Genomic DNA, 17,054 nt, shown 5'->3' on the forward strand with positions numbered 1-17,054 from the left:
GCCATCATCGACTGCTTTCCCAGGCCACGAGCAAGGAGCTGGATGGGAAATGGGGTTGCTAGGATTAGACCTGGTACCCATATGGCATAAATCCTTCTGGTACCCAGCTCATGTAAGTGAGATTGCTGGGTCGATGAGCAGTTTTGCACTAACAATATCTGTTTTGTGAACGGCAGTACACAGCATACTAGAGGAGTACTGTAGATGGTTCATTCCCGAAATGGCTGCATGGCTGGAGCTGAGCCAATTCAAAGTCAGGAGTCCAGCACTTCTTACGGGTCTCCCACATGGGTGCAGGTCCCAAGGCTTTGGGTCATCTTTCACTGCCTTCCCAGGCCACAAGCAGGGAGCTGGGTGGGAAGTGGAGCAGCTGGGACACGAACCGGTGTCCTTATGGGATCTCAGTTCTTACAGGCAGAGGATTAGTCAATTGAGTCATCTTGCCAGCCCCCCAAATTCATTTTTATTTAAGGCAAATTTTTACAGAGCGAGAGAGGAGAGATAGCTTGCATCAGCTCGTTCACTCCCAAAATAACCTCAACTGTCAGAGCTGAGCTGATCCAAAGCTGGGAACCAGGAGTTCTTTCAGGTCTCCCATGTGAGTGCAGAGTCCCAGGGACTTTGGCCACCCCCTCGCCCCATACACACTGCTGTCCATATGGGATGCCAGCACTTGCAGGTGGAAGATCAGCTTGGTATGCCACCTCAGCAGGCCCTGGAGATATTAGTGATGGAAAAAAATCCAAGTCTTTGTAATCCCAGGGTCTTGGCTCTGGCCTTACCCTCCTATAATGCCCTTCATTTACTAAGTTAATCGTTATAGAGGAACTGGAAGTTGAGGAAGAAATACAGGGGCCCAGTGAAGTCTCCATCAAGGGCATTAGGGAGCAGGAGCTGTGCTCCAGATGAACAGAGAAGTCAGGTGGAGGAACCAAGATTGTGGAAAAGAAGAAATTAACTTGTAATCATCTTGGGGTGCCTGCCTTTACTACGACACAAGTGCATGGGACACAGAAAGTCCCTGGCTCGCAAGGGAGCGGTCTGCCTCTGTCCCACCTCTGACCTGCTGCTCTCACAGCCTGTGGGATGGAGAACTCCTTGCACAGCCTTGAAGGCTGGGGCCAGCGCTGGGACTCAGGGTTCCTCTGCTTGACTCCTGCACACGGCGCGGCCCCCCACAAGACAGAAATCACTCAGTACTCCTTGCCTCTTCGGGAATGGTGCCAATGCATCACACTGGTGCCTAGTAGGAGCAGATGGGTGTCAGGACTGTTGTCAGGACTTTAGGTGGGCTGCTCCACACCAGGAAGAGACAGACCTGGCAACACTCTGGAGGGCTGTCTGGGAGGTGCTTGTTCTCAGATCCCCCCCACCCAGCCAGCCACTCCCCTCCTTTGCTCTGTGTCACGAGCTCAGGGTGCCCCATCACAGTATCAGCAACCAGCTAGTAATGTGGTTCCCAATTGGATCCAAATGCATCTCCCAATCGGAAAATATGTCTTCTTTTCCTTGTCATCCCACTCCAAGTCACCGCATCGCTTCATTCTTTTTTTCTTTTTTTAAGATTTATTCATTTTTGTTGGGAAGGCAGAATAAGCCCCAGGGACAGGAGGTCGGGTGGGACCTGGGTTCCCTGGCCCAGGCCCAGGCCTTGGGTCCACCTGTGAGAACTGGTCCTCAGTGGTAACGATGGAGCAGAGGATGGCAGGCCCTGATGCACATGGAGGACATGGCAGTCCATTGGGGCCTGCAGAGGACATCTGATACCATAGCAGATTCGGAAGGAGAACAAAACAAATTGCACAACCATCCCAGCCAAATGATGACAGCAAACATGTGGGTGAATGGAGACATTAAGGTTGACTGTGTCCGCCAATGGACATTGGAAAGGATTCCTCATCCATAGATCTGTGAGATTGACAGCATTCCAGAACTATTGTATCCAGCTGGGCAGAACCCTTGGAGGATGCACCACATTGTGACCCTGGGTTGATACTGGGTAGCTGTTCCCCATCCCCGGGTACTAGGTTGGTTGGGAGGCTGGGTATGGCTGGGTATGGCTCTTCCCCTTATCTCTAGAAACAGAAAGAAGAAATAGAAAATTTGGAAACAATGATCACTCCCACTTTTCCCTAACCTTAGATCCTTCCCACCCCGATCAACTATGTAAACATATCAAAAATAAAATTTAAAATAAACAGATAAATAAAATTTATTTATTTTTGTTGGGAAGAGAGAATTTTTACAGCAAAGGAGAGACAGAGGAGGACCTTCCATCCGCTGATTCACTCCCCAAGCTATTGATGGTGCTGCGCCGATCCGAAGCCAGGAGCCAAGAGCTTCTTCTGGGTCTCCCAAGCAGTTGCAGGGTCCCAGGGATTTGGGCCATCCTCTACTGCTTTCCCATAAACAGGGAACTGGATGGGAAGCGGAGCAGCCTGGACATGAACTGGTGCTCATATGGGATCCTGACACTAGGAGGTAGAGGATTAGCCAGTTGAGCCACCCTCTGAATCCACCCCCATTGCTTCTAGAAAAACAGCCATAGGGACCCAAGAAGCCAGAGGACATTTCAGGAAAATTCCTTCTTCTACAAACCAAGGAGATGTTAACTAAATCATTCTAACAGTAAAAGGAAATGGGGAAAGTATCTGGCTCGTACCCACAGGCACCGTGAAACTATTTAATTTACAGAGTAGCAATGGGTTCAGGACAACTAGCACATACGACATCTTAACATCGGGAAAAACAGTTACAGAGTAGCAATGGGGTTCAGGACAACTAGCACATACGACATCTTAACATCGGGAAAAACAGGAAAGCGTGCCAGTCCCTCTCCCTCAGCTTTTTCCCTAAAGGAGGAAAATGTAGGTAGGCTTTTCTGACCTTCCCCTGAAGGAGGCCAAAAGACCCTGTTTTCAGAAGTGTCCCCAGGAGTAACAAAGAGCATCCTTATTTCAGTAGACACAGGGTCACAAGGAAAAGGCCTTGCCAGGATGCTCCCAGTTCACTGCCATTACATCACAGCCCCTTTGTCCAGTGCATTTTCAGGGACTTTTCATTCTTTATTAAACTTGGCATGAAGATACATTGCTTTACACATTCCTTTCGCTTTTTGTCTGTTTTGGAATGTCCCTGAGTCACATAAAATTAGTATTCATTAAAGGTTTTGTTACATAGACTCAGCCAAACCTCTGGAAAAATACGTATTATTTCCCCTTCAGTGGCATGACAGCGAGGTTGGAAACCAAGACCAGCGGTGCTACATCAAAAAGCCAGATATAGATTCAGACATACCTGGACATACATCACCGATATGTCATCATAAAAGCCATGAGGAACAGTCTGATGCAACTGTATACTCGTGTAAGAAGAAAAATGAACATTGACCCCTACATGTAACATAAAATACGAAAAGGAATTGGATTATGAAGGTTTTGAAACTTTGACGAGATCACTTGCATTTTGTCTGTACCACTAGAGGGCACTATCGAGTCATTTGTCTGTGAAAGCCTGGTCTTCAATGTTCAGTTTTGTTTCCTACGCGTTTATCAGGGTTTATCAGGAAGAGCTGAAGCAGGGAAGGCCGTTACACTCCATGAAATTATCCGAAATAGAATGACTTTCTAATCAAGCCCCTTGACCTGCTTTCTTTGATGGTGAATACTATGGGTTGGATTTTGTGCCAGGTGTGTTTCATACGTTACCTCAGAATTCTTCATTACCTGTGTTTTAGGTGAGGAAACTGAGGCTCGGCAAAGCCAGACGACTTCCTTAGCATCACACAGTTGCACAGCAAGGATTTAACTCAGGCTGTGAATGAAAGAGGGACATTCCCCATGGTGACATTCTGCTACAGGATTCCCGGATCTGAGACGCTGTCAAGGGCAGCTTGTTGCCCCACGTAGGACACTCGCAGCTCACCTTGATGATGAGAGGCTAAAAGGAATAAAAAGGGGGCTGGCATTGTTGCACAGCCTGTTCAGCTGCTGCCTAGGATATCAGGATCCCGTAGGAGCATCCATTGGAACCCTTGTTGCTCTATTGCTGATCCTGCTGTCTCTAACGTGCCTAGAGAAACAGTGAAAAATGGCCCAACTCCTTGGGCCCCGGCACCCACACTGGAGACTAGGTTGGAATTCCAGGCTCCTGGCTTCGGACTGGCCCAGCCCTGGCTGCTGCCGCAGCTCTGGAGTGAACTGTACAATGGAGGGTCTCTTCCCTTCCCCATAACCCCCCACCGTGAGTGCGTATATCTCCCTCCCTGCAACTGCCTTTCAAAGACAAGTACATCTTTAAAGAAAACCCAAAAGAGTTAAAATATAAGTAATAGCATCCAAAAGGAGGCTATTTTAAAAATATAGTAGTAGCAACAAGCCTAAATGGAAATTAAGAGATTCCTGCAAGAATCTGTTTTTAGAGCCTTGGTTTGCATTACTCTAAATCTCACTTGTCCTCACCCTTTTCCCTTGATGCTTTATTTAATAAAGTGCTTTTCCTGCCTTGGACCTTCACCAGCCACCCTTTCTGGGATGCCAGAGACCTAGGTATTCATGCGCAGGAAAGGAGCCATTTTGCCATGTAGCGGCCACAGGTTCAGACAGTGCGGTTTCTGCTATGACAGGGTGACATGACACTGTGTTCCCACAGACACGGCTGTTTCGAGCTGTGTTGTACGTTAACTGTATTCCACATCCTTGTGGTGCCCCTGAAGTTGATTAGGCTTGCCATCCCTGGGAAGGATGAGCTCCAACCGGCTCATGAGGCCATAATGAGATCAGAATGACTCATCCTAATGGTCTTCTATTTCCTGGTCAAGTGCAGGTCAAAAAGCAGCTTAGGTGCTTTTTTTCTTGAGGAGATGGAAAAGAAAATGTAAAAGCACTGACTGTTTTCATTACATGTGAAAAAAGTGTCCAGATTTGTCCTTCTTGAAGCATATCTTATCCTCCAATAAAACTCATTGAACCTTCATCCTTCAGGCTATAACTGAGTCAGAACACTGACATACTGGTGAGAGTGGTTTCTCCGGGATTTATCTTTACTCCACCAAGCCATCTCCATAAAGGCTGGGGAATATGGAAGCATTTAGCTAAAAAAGAAAAAGAAAAGAAAGAAATATCTGGAGATTGGAGGAGGGGCCGCATGGAAACTTTCCCTGTTCCACACATTTTTTGTATCATTTCAAGTGAACCATCAGTCACTTTCAATCTGGAAATTGAAAGTATTTTTTTTTTCTTATGAGCAAGTATTTCAATTTCCCCATCTCATCTTTGGATCTTAGAGAAGCTATTGTTTCCTAAACGTGCTTGTCAAGAAGGAGTTACTTTAAGAATTACTACATTCAGGGCCGGCATAATGACTCAACTTGTTAATCCTCTGGCCACAAGCACCAACACCCCACATGTGCACTGGTTCATGTCCCAGCTGCTCCACTTTCCATTCGGCCCCCTCCTTATGACCTAGGAAAGCAGTGGGGGATGGCACAAAGCTTTGGGAAGTCCCAGAAGAGGCTCCTGGCTCCGGCTTCGGATCAGTTCAACTCCAGCCACTGTGTCCACCTGAGGAGTGAACCAGGGATGGAAGATCTTCCTCTGTCTCTCTTCTTTGTAAATCTGCCTTTGCAATAAAAATAAATAAAATTTTAAAAAATTACTATATCCTAATAAACTCATCATAAAGTGGAAACATTCTATGTCAAAAATGCATTTAATAGCTTTAACCTGACGACCACCACAGCTCAACTCAGCTTACCTTAACCAGGTTTAGAACACTTATGCTAGCCTAGAATTGGCCAAAAGCATCTAACGCAAAGTCCTTTTTAATCATAAGATGTTGTTCTGTCGTAAGGTTGAAAAATATCAAGCTAAACTACCTGTAAGTCAAGAACAGTGTATACTTGACTCTCAGGATAAATAAGTTACGTAACTCACGCACTGAAAGCCCGTATGAAAGCAACCGCAGGTCACTTTTCCATCTGTCTGCCACCAGCCTGTGCGTTAGGGCAGTTCTGTTTGGTGCAAGTGGTAAGTTCCTACACGCACATTAGACAGAATCAGTTCTGACGGATTTCATTGGCCAGCTTTCCGAGGTGTCAGGCCTCTGTCCTGGGCCTGAGATGGAGGCTCCTTTACTCAAGATAACAGCTGCAGGTGTGAGAAGCAAGATTTGAGTCCCAGGAGATGGATCAAAGTGTGCATTCTGGTAAGACTGGAATATAAACTAGCACAGTTATGGCAGGAAACTTTCTATTGATTTTTAAATTCCAGGATAGTGAATGTGAAAAGGGGGACCACATTTTCCCTCCTCTCCCTTTTCAGCTGGGCCTGAGAATTACATCAGCACAGTTACAAGGCGGACCAACAGGAGAGAAACATACAAATCTATTTAATGTAAATTGTACGTGTTGGGGCCGTGGTGTGGCACAGTGAGTTAAGCTTCCACTTGCAGTGCTGGCTGACCTCTCAGAGCATCTACACAAGCCCTGACTGCTCTGCTCCTGATCCAGGTCACTGGTGATGCTTGTAGGAAAGTGATGGGAGATGAGCCAAGCTCTTAGGTCTCTACCACCCTTGGGGGAGACCAGGATGGAGCTTCAGGCTCCTGGATTTGGACTGTTCCAGCCCTAGCCATGGTGGCCATTTGGGGAGTAACGAGCTCTTTCAGTCTCTCCTTTCTCTACTTGTCACACTGCCTTTCAAATAAATAAATCCATCTTGGAACAAGCAATGCCTTACTGGATCACCCAGGGGTCTCTCCCATGTCAGTGGGGAGAAAGGGGAAGTCAGTTTCCTTTCTGACAGCTTCCAGAGATGTGAGTAGTCTACACATTTCTGGGTGATTCTAACTTGAGCAGGCTACACCAACCTTGGGTTGGCTTATATCCCTCTTTGAAGGCATTCACTTCCAACAGTCAACTTTCTCTACCAAGTTCCCCCTCCAAATGCTACTATCCACACCCCTCACCCACACCCCTCAAGCCTAAGATGGGAGGTGCCTGAGGGTCCTCCTGCGGCCCCTCACTCCTGCTGACACTTCTGTAAAGAGCCTCTTTAAGCTGCTTACTGCTGCTCCCCTGGTGTGTGTCCTCTGCTCTCTCTCCCAAGGTCCAAAGCAAGGGAATCCCTAAACTCTGTCCACTACCTTCTGCCTCTGAGGACACTGCTCTCCTGCTGTTTCTTCCCACAACTATAGGAAAAAGTCTAGAACAAAATGCCAGCAAACAGCAACACTTAGAAGAGGAGCCACGGTAAAGAGGAACGGATAGAAAACAAGGGGTGAAGCCCCCTGTGTGTCAAAGTCTAATCCCTGCCCTGTGTGCACACAGAAGCTCCATTCCAGAGGTCCACAGGAGCCTCAGACTCAACCCTCCATGGTGAGTGAATCTCCCTTTGGGGACAGGACATAGCCATCGAGCTGCTAATTGCTAAGCACGTGGCTGGAAAGCAGCCTGGTCTCCATGGCAGAGCCTCCTCCAGAGCCCATTCCTGCAGGGACAGCCTACATCTAGTGATCAGCCACATGGGATGTAACAGCCTGGCCCCACTGGTCCAGCTCGTGAGGATGCTCTTCGTCACCTGTTGCACCATTACAAATGATCCCAAACTAGCCACGTAAAATATAACTTTATCTCACCAACACATCCCTTCTAGCAACAGCCACGGAGGAGGGGTGGGAGGGAGGGGGTGTCCTTGGGCTCAGCATGGACAATGAGGATGGACAGTGTCACATGGTGAGGTGAGATCCTGAACAGCAGTGCTAAATGCTGGGGGAGTTCCTTAGAAGAGAGATCCACTCTCTACTTGCAGCCAAGTCCCCAGGTTGGCTTGACCAGACCTGGGCAGTGAACCTCATACCCCCTCCTCCAGCTGTCCAGACAAGCCATGGGCCATCACATACCCATAAACCTGTGAATTTTCCTCTTTGTTCCTGGGAAAGCTCCATGGGTTTTCCCTCAGCTTAGGACAGAAATAAAAAGCTGGGAATCATTGCAGCCAGAGGAAAAGTTTTATTTGCAAAGTGAACAAGTGAGGGTGAAAAGAATGAAGGAAAACACTTCCCGCGAAAGATCTGCGAGATGAGGTGTCTCCTGACAGAGACACTGGGGCTTCAGGAAGTGTGTTGGTTTCTAAGGGTTCCCTGACTGCTCCTTGCCTGCGCAGGAACCTACAGGACACCTTCCTCCTTGGTGATTTCTAAAGCATTAGGAAACGGCTGGGCAGTTCCTCTGTTGCCCACCCGAGGGCGCCATTTTCCTGGCTGGAGAGAAACGCTGGCCTTCCTGACAAATGGCCAGTTTCTTGTGCTTTTAAAATTGTGTCAAGATCCTTAGCCTACTTCTTGGCAGAAACTTGTGTAAATTTAGAGCACAAACAGGAAGCAGATACGATTTATTTTATAATACTCAGTGCCACTTAAATACTACACTTTACAACCTCAAATACAAAATAGGCAAAAATACTGAAATTTTTTTAAAAAGCATGTTTCCTTTCCTGTCTTCGATTTTTGAGAATGTTGTCTTTTAGTTTGTCTTAAAAGTCCTGCTCAAAAGACAACTCTCCTGGCCAAGTGTCTGGGGAGTCGTAGCTGGGGTGGATTATGTTAGCCAATAGACCTTGGAAGGATTTCCTCAGACTTGGAGCAATGAACTCAACAGCATGTCAGAACTATCGAAGCCACTTAAGCAGTATCTTATCGGGGACCCTAGGATGACATTAGGTGGCTGTCCCACATTCTTGGCTACTGGTGTAGTTAGGATGCTGAGAGCAGCTCTACCCCCAACCCCTTCTCCCATCCATGGCCCCCAGATGCAGGAAGAATAGAAAGATTGGAAGGAGTTGTTTCATCCATTTTCCTCCAGTCCTTGACCCTCCTCACCCTAATCGGTGGTTCACATGGGCATGAATCCTGCTTGACTATAGAAGCGTCATCAAAAATAAAGTAGATCTATCATGAAAAAAAAATTTTTTTAAAAATACAAAGACCTGCTGTGTGCCAAGAGACGTATATAAAAGAGGATTCTAGAATGAGACTTTGAGACTTAAGGCAAACTCAGCTTGGCATATGTGTGTGTGTGTGTTTGTGATTAGTTATGGAGTTGTAAGTAGGAATATATATGTGTGATTAGTATGGAGTTGTAAGTAGAAATAAAGCACAAGAAGAAATTGCTAAGGCACTCAGAGACCATTATGAGTGGGAAGCCATCCTCCCCCAACGTGGGGCAGATCCGGGGGACAGAGCCCAAGGGACAGCAGCCTCCTGGAGCTGCCATCCGAGGGAGGCAGCCCCTGCCAGCACCTGAACCAGAGGTGGCCACAGCCGGAGAAGAAACACCCACGTTCTCTGTCCCTCCATCCTCTACTCTTCTGCTCGTGTCCTCCCCTGCTGAGTCCAACCGAAGGCCAGAGGCTAGCAGCCTGGACCACAGGCCAGGCAGAGACGGCCGCAGACTGGGAGGTCCATGGATGCAGACCAATAATGACTATTTGGGACATTTCTGTTGTTTTCTATCCTTGTGTTTTTAATGCACTTGGAATCTCTCCCCTCTTGTAAAGATTGACTTATGTGAAAGGTGAAGTGACAGAGGCTGGGAAGGCAGGAACAGAGAGAGAGAGAGAGAGAGAGAGAGAGAGAGAGAGAGAGGAGAGAGAGAGAGGAGAGATCTTCCATCTGCTGGTTCACTCTTCAAATGAACACATACAGTTTGGGCTATTCTCTGCCTCACAACCACAATACAGTCTAATTGTGAAACCAGATCCTAAAACATTTTTGGGCTTCCAGCATATGAAGTGGACAAATTCAAATACTAGAGACATAAGCAAGTAAATAAATAGTAACTTTAGTCCACAGTTTACAAGAAAATTAAGAGCAATAACCTTGTGCCTAAGGGACTAAATTTAGTTTAAAAATATAAGGTGATACTGGGGTCCTTAGAATTGGAAGACAGTGTAGGGTGCAGAGATAATAGATGCTGTAAGCTTATCTGACATGCCTGCCAGTCTGTCCCCACAGCTGTAGCTCTGAGGTTATGTTGGATGCAAACGTTGTGTCCCCGCTTCGCTGCCAGCTAAGATAAAGGTATTCCCTGCATCCCAGACCATGCTGCCAACACCTGCTCTGGCACTTGTGCCAAGTGTCCCAAGGCGCAGGACTCCCCCTTGCAGCCCTGAACTCCCACCTGAAGGCCTAATCACGCTGAGTCATCCCCTCTGCTCCCAGCGCGGGTGAACTGTCACGCTGTCTGGGTCTGGTCTCCGGGGCAACCAGCAAGTGGTTGCAGGGCGCAAGCCTCAAGTGCGGCAGCATCTATTCCTTGTGGGTAGAACCTGACGAGTGGGAGACAGGCGAGTCAGCACAGGGAGAACACCCTCTTCTGGAGTCCCTGGTGGGACTTAACTTCTTCACAAACAGGACTTCTCCACGGAGCAGTTCCATGTGCTGAGCCTTTCAGAGCTCACAGGGAGGCGGGGTCTGGCGGGATGACGCATCACAGCATGTTGCTGCCCACTTGCTTCTTGCCTCCATTCCCTTATTTCCTCCCCTTACCATACTGGACTTGCACTTCCCAAATACAGTGATCAGCTCTTCAATCCTTATTTAGATGCTTTTTAAAAAAACGTTTTGGACCCGGTGCGGTAGCCTAGCATCTAAATCCTCAGTTTGCATGTGCCTGGATCCCATATGGATGCTGGGATCCTATTTGGGTGCTATTTCCCATCCGGCTCCCTGCTTGTGGCCTGGAAAGGCAGTGAAAGATGACCCCAAGCCTTGGGACCCTGGACCCACGTGGGAGACCCGCAAGAAGCTCATGGCTCCTGGCTTCAGGTCAGCTCCGCTGCGGCCGTTGCAGTCATTTGGGGGAGTGTCCCAGTGGACAGAAGATCTTTGTATCTCCTTCTCTCTGTATATTTGCCTTTCCAATAAAAATAAACTTTTTCAAATTTACTCTTTTTTTAAATAAAGATTTTGTAGAAAGGAGCATGTGCGGGGGACTGACTTGATAGGCGTGCTGTCACTGTTCTCCCCTGCCCTGCCCTTTTGCCCCGGAAGTAGCTCAACAGGAGCCTCTGGTTGTGGGTCATATCTTGCTAAGCTGCTTTACCACCACCCACCACCTCCAGGGAGACGGGATCAGGAAATCATTCTCCTGGCTCTCTCCCTGGGAAAGGTTGCTTTGGGCTGGCCCTTGGATGCAGGTCACAGCAGCGGGTCTCCTCTGCCTGACCGTGCTTTCTCTAATCTTCTGGTTTCTGAGAACTCTTTCTCTCTCCTCCCTTGGGGCCTAGGGTCCAGAACAACCCCACGGGGCCACCCTCCGTGTACTGAACTTTGCTTTGTGGCTCCTCCACACCCTAGCTCCTCCTTTGTGGTCAGTCTGCTTATAAATAAGCACTTGTTGAATTAAGCCAGTTTGTCTGTGTTGGGCTAGCCAAAGACCAATACAGCCCATGTCACTGCTCAGCAGCAAAGCAACGTGAACTATTTCTTGAATCACTTCAAATGGCAAGCCGTCAGGATTAGGCTTAGGGTAGGAATTCCATTGCCCAAAGGGACTTGAATGAAGAACTCAAGAGAGGGTGTGAGCAGAGGAAAAGGGAGCAGTGAGGATGAGAAGCAGCTGGGACAAGAGCAGGAAGCCACGCTCCTGCTGAAGGAACAAGATAACAAGGCTCTGTGACAGTGGGAGGCAGGCGGAAGGGCCTGGGCCCTGCTGGAGCCTCCATCTGGGGAGTGGCGAGAAATGTCCCAACCTTTCCCCTCTCCGGCCCACCGATCTCCCTCCAGTCTCTCTAGTCACCAGTCGGTGCCTCCCGTTGTCTGAACCTGAACAGAAACTAGACTAATGTGGCCCGTTTGGTTCAGCCTGCTGGGACTCAGAGTGCGGGTGGGGAGGGTGGAGAACGGGTCTGAGGTGGTGAAGAACGGGACCAGCTGGTGACAACCAGTACGAGGAGGAACTCAGACTCCATGCCAATAGAAGCCAAACTTTATGGAACCATAATTTAATATTTTTCCCCTATGATTAGAGAAAGAGAGCTCCAACACATTAAATGCTTCCCCAAGCGCCCCCAGGTACCCAGGCTGGAGCGGAGGCCAGCAGCTGGAAACCCAGTTCAGGTCTCCCACATACGTGGCAGGAGTCCAGGTCCTTGGGCTCTCACTGCTGTCTCACAGAGTCTGCCTTGGTAGGGGTACAGTCAGGAATCAGAGCTGGACATGGAAGTCAGACACTCTGAGGGACACAGGCATCCTAACTGCTAAGGCAAACACCTGCTTGGAAAGAGAGCGAATAAATGCTCACTTTCTAGAGGGTTTGGAACATTTATCAACTCAACAAAGACTTGGCATGCCTTTAAAATTAATCTCAGCTATGGGTGTTTGGCCTGGTGGTTAAGACCTGGGTGAGGATGACATTGGAGTCCCTGTGCTGGCTTCCTGGATGCTACTCCAGTCTCCTGCCAGTTCAGACCCTGGGAATGAGGGGGGATGGCTCCTGTAATTGGGTCCCTGGCATCCATGTGGGAGACCTGCATTGTATGCTCAGCTCTCAGCACTACCCAGGCCAGTTCCATCTGAAGGTTGAACCAGGAGATCGGCGCGCTTTCTCTTGCTCTTTCAAATAATAAGCTTTTTAAAAAATGTATCCCAAGGCCTAATGCAATGGCTCAATTGGTTAATCCACCCCTCACAAGCACTGGGATCCCATATGGGCACCAGTGTCCTGGCTATTCTACTTCCCATCCAGCTCCCTGCCTGTGGCCTGGGAAAGCAGTAGAACACAGCCCAAGGCCTTGGGATCCTGTACCCACATGGGAGACCCGAAAGAAGCTTCTGGCTTCAGATCAGCTCAGCTCCAGCCATTGTGGCCACTTGAAGAGTGAACTGGCAGATGGAAGGTTTTTTTTGTCTCTCCTTCTCTCTATAAATCTGCCTTTCCAATAAAAATAAATAAATCTTAAAAAAAAATGTGGGCCTGGCCCAGTATCCTAGTGGCTAAAGTCGTCTCCTTGCATGTGCTGGAAACCCAAATGGGCACTGGTTCATATCCCGGCTGCTCTACTTCCCATCCAGCTCCCTGCTTGTGGCCTGCAAAAGCAGTAGAGGATGTCCCAAGGCCTTGGGATCCTGCACCTGTGTGGAAGACCTAGAGGAAGCTCCTGGCTCTTGGCTTCGGCTTGGCTCAGCTCTAGCCATTGCGGCTACTTAGGGAGTGAACCTTCTCTCTGTATATCTGCCTTTCCAATAAAAAAATAAATCTTTTAAAACATGTATCCTGCTTGGGGGCAGGGGTGGGAAATAAGCAAACTAGGAATGTGTTTAATTTTCATTTTTAAAGTGTGGTTCCTCGTGGTAGTAATTTCACTTCCTGAAGCTTCCCAGGACCCCAGCTAGAGTAAGATTGGGGCCAGGGAGAGGGTTGAGGCGAGTCTCACAGCGCGTGTCTGTTGGGAAAGAATAACAAGTTAATGTGGGACGAATGGCTTCCTGGTTCTCATCGCACCAGGTCTGGACTCCCCCGACCATGAAATTTATCAGCCTCCAAAGCCTCTGTGTGACAGTTACCTTATCCAACGACCCTTCGTGTCAGATGCACAGACCTCACTAACCTTGAAAATCCAAGCATCCTTCTCAGATCATATTTTCTTTCAAAAGTCCTTGTAGAACTCTGAGTCTCAGCAGCGCCACATCTTTCGCTTTTGGGCTGGCACTGCTCGTGCAGCCCCTTGCGGGAGCTCAGTGACACTGTGGCCACACTGCTGCCTTCCACACCACCCTGCGCTGCCACCCCCAGCTCTGCCTCTATTCTTAGCACTCCGTCAGCTGACGCTGGGGGCGTGGTAAAAGGAAAGTAGCTACTTCCTCTGAAGAAACATTTAGTATGTACAGAATGAGATAGCACATCTTAGGAATGCCACAGCCCAGCTGTTGTCGGCAGTATTCCTAAAGCAGATTCTTGACTCCGCCCCCCACAGCTCCCCCAAGCAGCCAGAGCTGCGGCTTGGGCACGTGGGAGCACCACTTAATAGGCAGCTGTGTCTATGCAGGGCCCTGTGCAAGCTCAGGAGTCAGAACTCGCCCTGACCAGCGAGCTATTTAAAGCTGAGGATTAAGCAGAGATAGCAGACACATTACGTTTTGCCATCTTCTGAACCCAAAATTGCAAGTAGCGTCTAAAATAGCCCACATTAAAACATCATGAATTTAGCATTTGGCCTATTTAGTTTCCTAAATTTAATATTAATCTATAGGAGGATGAGTTAATTCTTATATTAATATTTCATAAGTATCCAAAGAACTGGCCCTATTTTTAAATGCTGTAGACAGGATTCCATTTAGCACAGGGGAAAAAAAAAGGAAAATAAAGCACATGTCGGAACTTTTTAAAAATAAGATTTGTGGAGCCCGGCACAGTAGCCTAGCGACTGTAGTCCTCACCTTGAATGTGCCGGGATCCCATATGGGTGCCGGTTCTAATCCTGGCGGCCCCGCTTCCCATCCAGCTCCCTGCTTGTGGCCTGGGAAAGCAGCTGAGGGCGGCCCAATGCACCTAAGTGGGAGACCCGGAAGAGGCTCCTGGCTCCTGGCTTTCAGTCAGCTGAACTCCAGCCGTTGTGACCACTTGGGGAGTGAATCATTGCACAGAAAATCTTCCTTTCTATCTCTCCTCTATATATCTGCCTTTCCAATAAAAATAAAAAAATCTTAAAAAAAAAAAAAAAAAGATTTGTGTCTGAAAATTCCAGTTGAGGTTGAAGGCAGCAATAACTGATCCACAAACATTTCAGAGTCAGCTTCCAAGTACTGGGTTTTAACTTTCAGACTCTTTTGACAAAACTCCAATATTATTAAGAGACGCTGAGATGCCCGTCAGGATGAAGGGAATCACCATTTTTTTTTTTATCAACACAAAAGTTTTCATAAAAGGAGTCAGTCTTCCTATGAGCACACCCTGCCCTGTGCCCCAGCACAGCCCTGGAGCCGCCCTGCGCCCCAGCACAGCCCTGGAGCCGCCCTGCGCCCCAGCACAGCCTGGAGCCGCCCTGTGCCCCAGCACAGCCCTGGAGCCACCCCAGCACAGCCCTGGAGCCACCCTGCACCCCAGCACAGCCTGGAGCCGCCCTGTGCCCCAGCACAGCCCTGGAGCCACCCCAGCACAGCCCTGGAGCCGCCCTGCGCCCCAGCACAGCCTGGAGCCGCCCTGTGCCCCAGCACAGACCTGGAGCCACCCTGCACCCCAGCACAGCCCTGGAGCCACCCCAGCACAGCCCTGGAGCCGCCCTGCACCCCAGCACAGCCCTAGAGCCACCCCAGCACGGCCCTGGAGCCACCCCAGCACAGCCCTGGAGCCGCCCTGCACCCGAGTACAACCCTGGAGCCACCCTGCACCCCAGCACAGCCCTAGAGCCACCCCAGCACGGCCCTGGAGCCACCCCAGCACAGCCCTGGAGCCGCCCTGCACCCGAGTACAACCCTGGAGCCACCATGCACCCCAGCACAGCCCTGGAGCCACCCCAGCACAGCCCGGGAGCCGCCCTGCACCCCAGCACAGCCCTAGAGCCACCCCAGCACGGCCCTGGAGCCACCCCAGCACAGCCCTGGAGCCGCCCTGCACCCGAGTACAACCCTGGAGCCACCCTGCACCCCAGCACAGCCCTGGAGCTGCCCTGCGCCCCAGCACAGCCCTGGAGCCACTCTGCGCCCCAGCACAGCCTGGAGCCAATTACGGCAGACACAGCCAGTCTAGCTTTACTGTGGTAGAAATAATTCACATTTTTCTCCAGCATCAAACTCCAGGTACCTAAGCTTTCAGTGCTTCCATCTGAGGATAGTATCTCTTTGAGCTGCACTACCAGATTTAATCACTTTGCTTTTCTTTCCGCATAAGAAGAATAAAGACAACTTCAACATACCAGGAACTTGTGTAAATATTTTTTTTAATCTTCATAAAAATCCTAGTCCATCACTGCAAACGTGGGTCATGCAAGCACTCCCGTCCACTGGCTGCACTAGAATCTTCTTCAAGGCACGCGGACAGGAGCCGGAGGCTTCACTTGGGCCCTACAGGGTCCTTTACTTCCACTACCAAGATCCCGTCATGGCAGAGGATGGCGGACAAATCTTTGGTTTCAATGCCCTCTGGCAGCTTGTACTGTCGGGTAAAGCTTCTAGAGATAAAACCGTGCTCGTCCATCCGGGTCCCGTGCTGAGCCTTAATCAGCAGCCAGCCCTCGAAGGTCTGGATGATGATGTCTTCCGGAAGGAACTGGACCACATCCAGCAGGATCTGAAAGCGGGAGGCGCCTGCTGCAGGCCGCAGCTCTGCAGCCCTGGCTTTGCCCAGGTCCACGATGCTTGGCCCGGGCAGGGCGTACAAGGCGTGATCCAGCCTGCAGTCCTCCAACCCGCGAGCTTCAAACTGCTCCTGGTACCGCACCGGAGTCTCTATGCGGTGCCTCAGAATGATTTTTGCCATGGCCGAGGCAGAAACAGCTTCCTTTCCGCCGGCTTCCAGCCCTTCCCAGTGTCTGAGCCAGCGGCCAACCTCTGCAGCTCCGGCGACTGGATCCCAGTGGGAGCGGCTTTGTGCCTTCCAGCCCTGTCCCGAAGCAGCCACTTACTCAGGCCGGAATCAGACCCCGCACTCACGCCTGTCTTCTCACTCGCACACGCTGACAATGAGTAGCTATTTATAGAACATGTTTCCCAGTTGCCTTGCAAACACAGCAGGCAGCGAGTTTCCCGGGACCAGGACTACACTTACATTCCTTGGCAAAGGCTGATTTCAAGACCAAAAAAAAAAAAAAAAGGAATCACCAAGAGTTCCTGGCCAACCAGCTGGCACAAGCGCTTTCCCTCTGTGAGCTACAATGACCTAAAGAAATAGAACGTGGTCAAACAGGGCAGAGAGATACACTCATCTGCTACCACGGGTCAAACACATAAGCTGTGTCTATTTACATGTGACTCATCAGAAGTAAGATTAGATGAGCAAGCTAGACGAGCCCGGCGTCAGGTGGGGGGTGCAGAGGCCTAGAATGGGGAATCTTAGAGTC

The 17,054-nt window shown here is 49.5% G+C and overlaps 1 protein-coding gene across 1 annotated transcript; it reads right to left on the reverse strand.

Annotated features, from left to right (window-relative positions):
- Positions 1–15,893: 15,893 nt before the first annotated feature.
- HSPB3 (heat shock protein family B (small) member 3) lies at positions 15,894–16,594 on the reverse strand. The gene has a single exon (XM_004583794.2). The coding sequence runs from the start codon at positions 16,472–16,474 to the stop codon at positions 16,049–16,051; it is 426 nt and encodes a 141-aa protein (XP_004583851.2). The 5' UTR covers positions 16,475–16,594; the 3' UTR covers positions 15,894–16,048.
- Positions 16,595–17,054: the final 460 nt, after the last annotated feature.

The sequence above is a fragment of the Ochotona princeps genome, chromosome 23 (assembly GCF_030435755.1).
Source record: "Ochotona princeps isolate mOchPri1 chromosome 23, mOchPri1.hap1, whole genome shotgun sequence".
NCBI classification, from domain to species: Eukaryota; Metazoa; Chordata; class Mammalia; order Lagomorpha; family Ochotonidae; genus Ochotona; species Ochotona princeps.

What these genes read in the sequence shown, in the direction of transcription:
- HSPB3 (XM_004583794.2), bottom strand. Translation starts at nt 16,474, where the DNA reads ATGGCAAAAATCATTCTGAGGCACCGCATAGAGACTCCGGTGCGGTAC.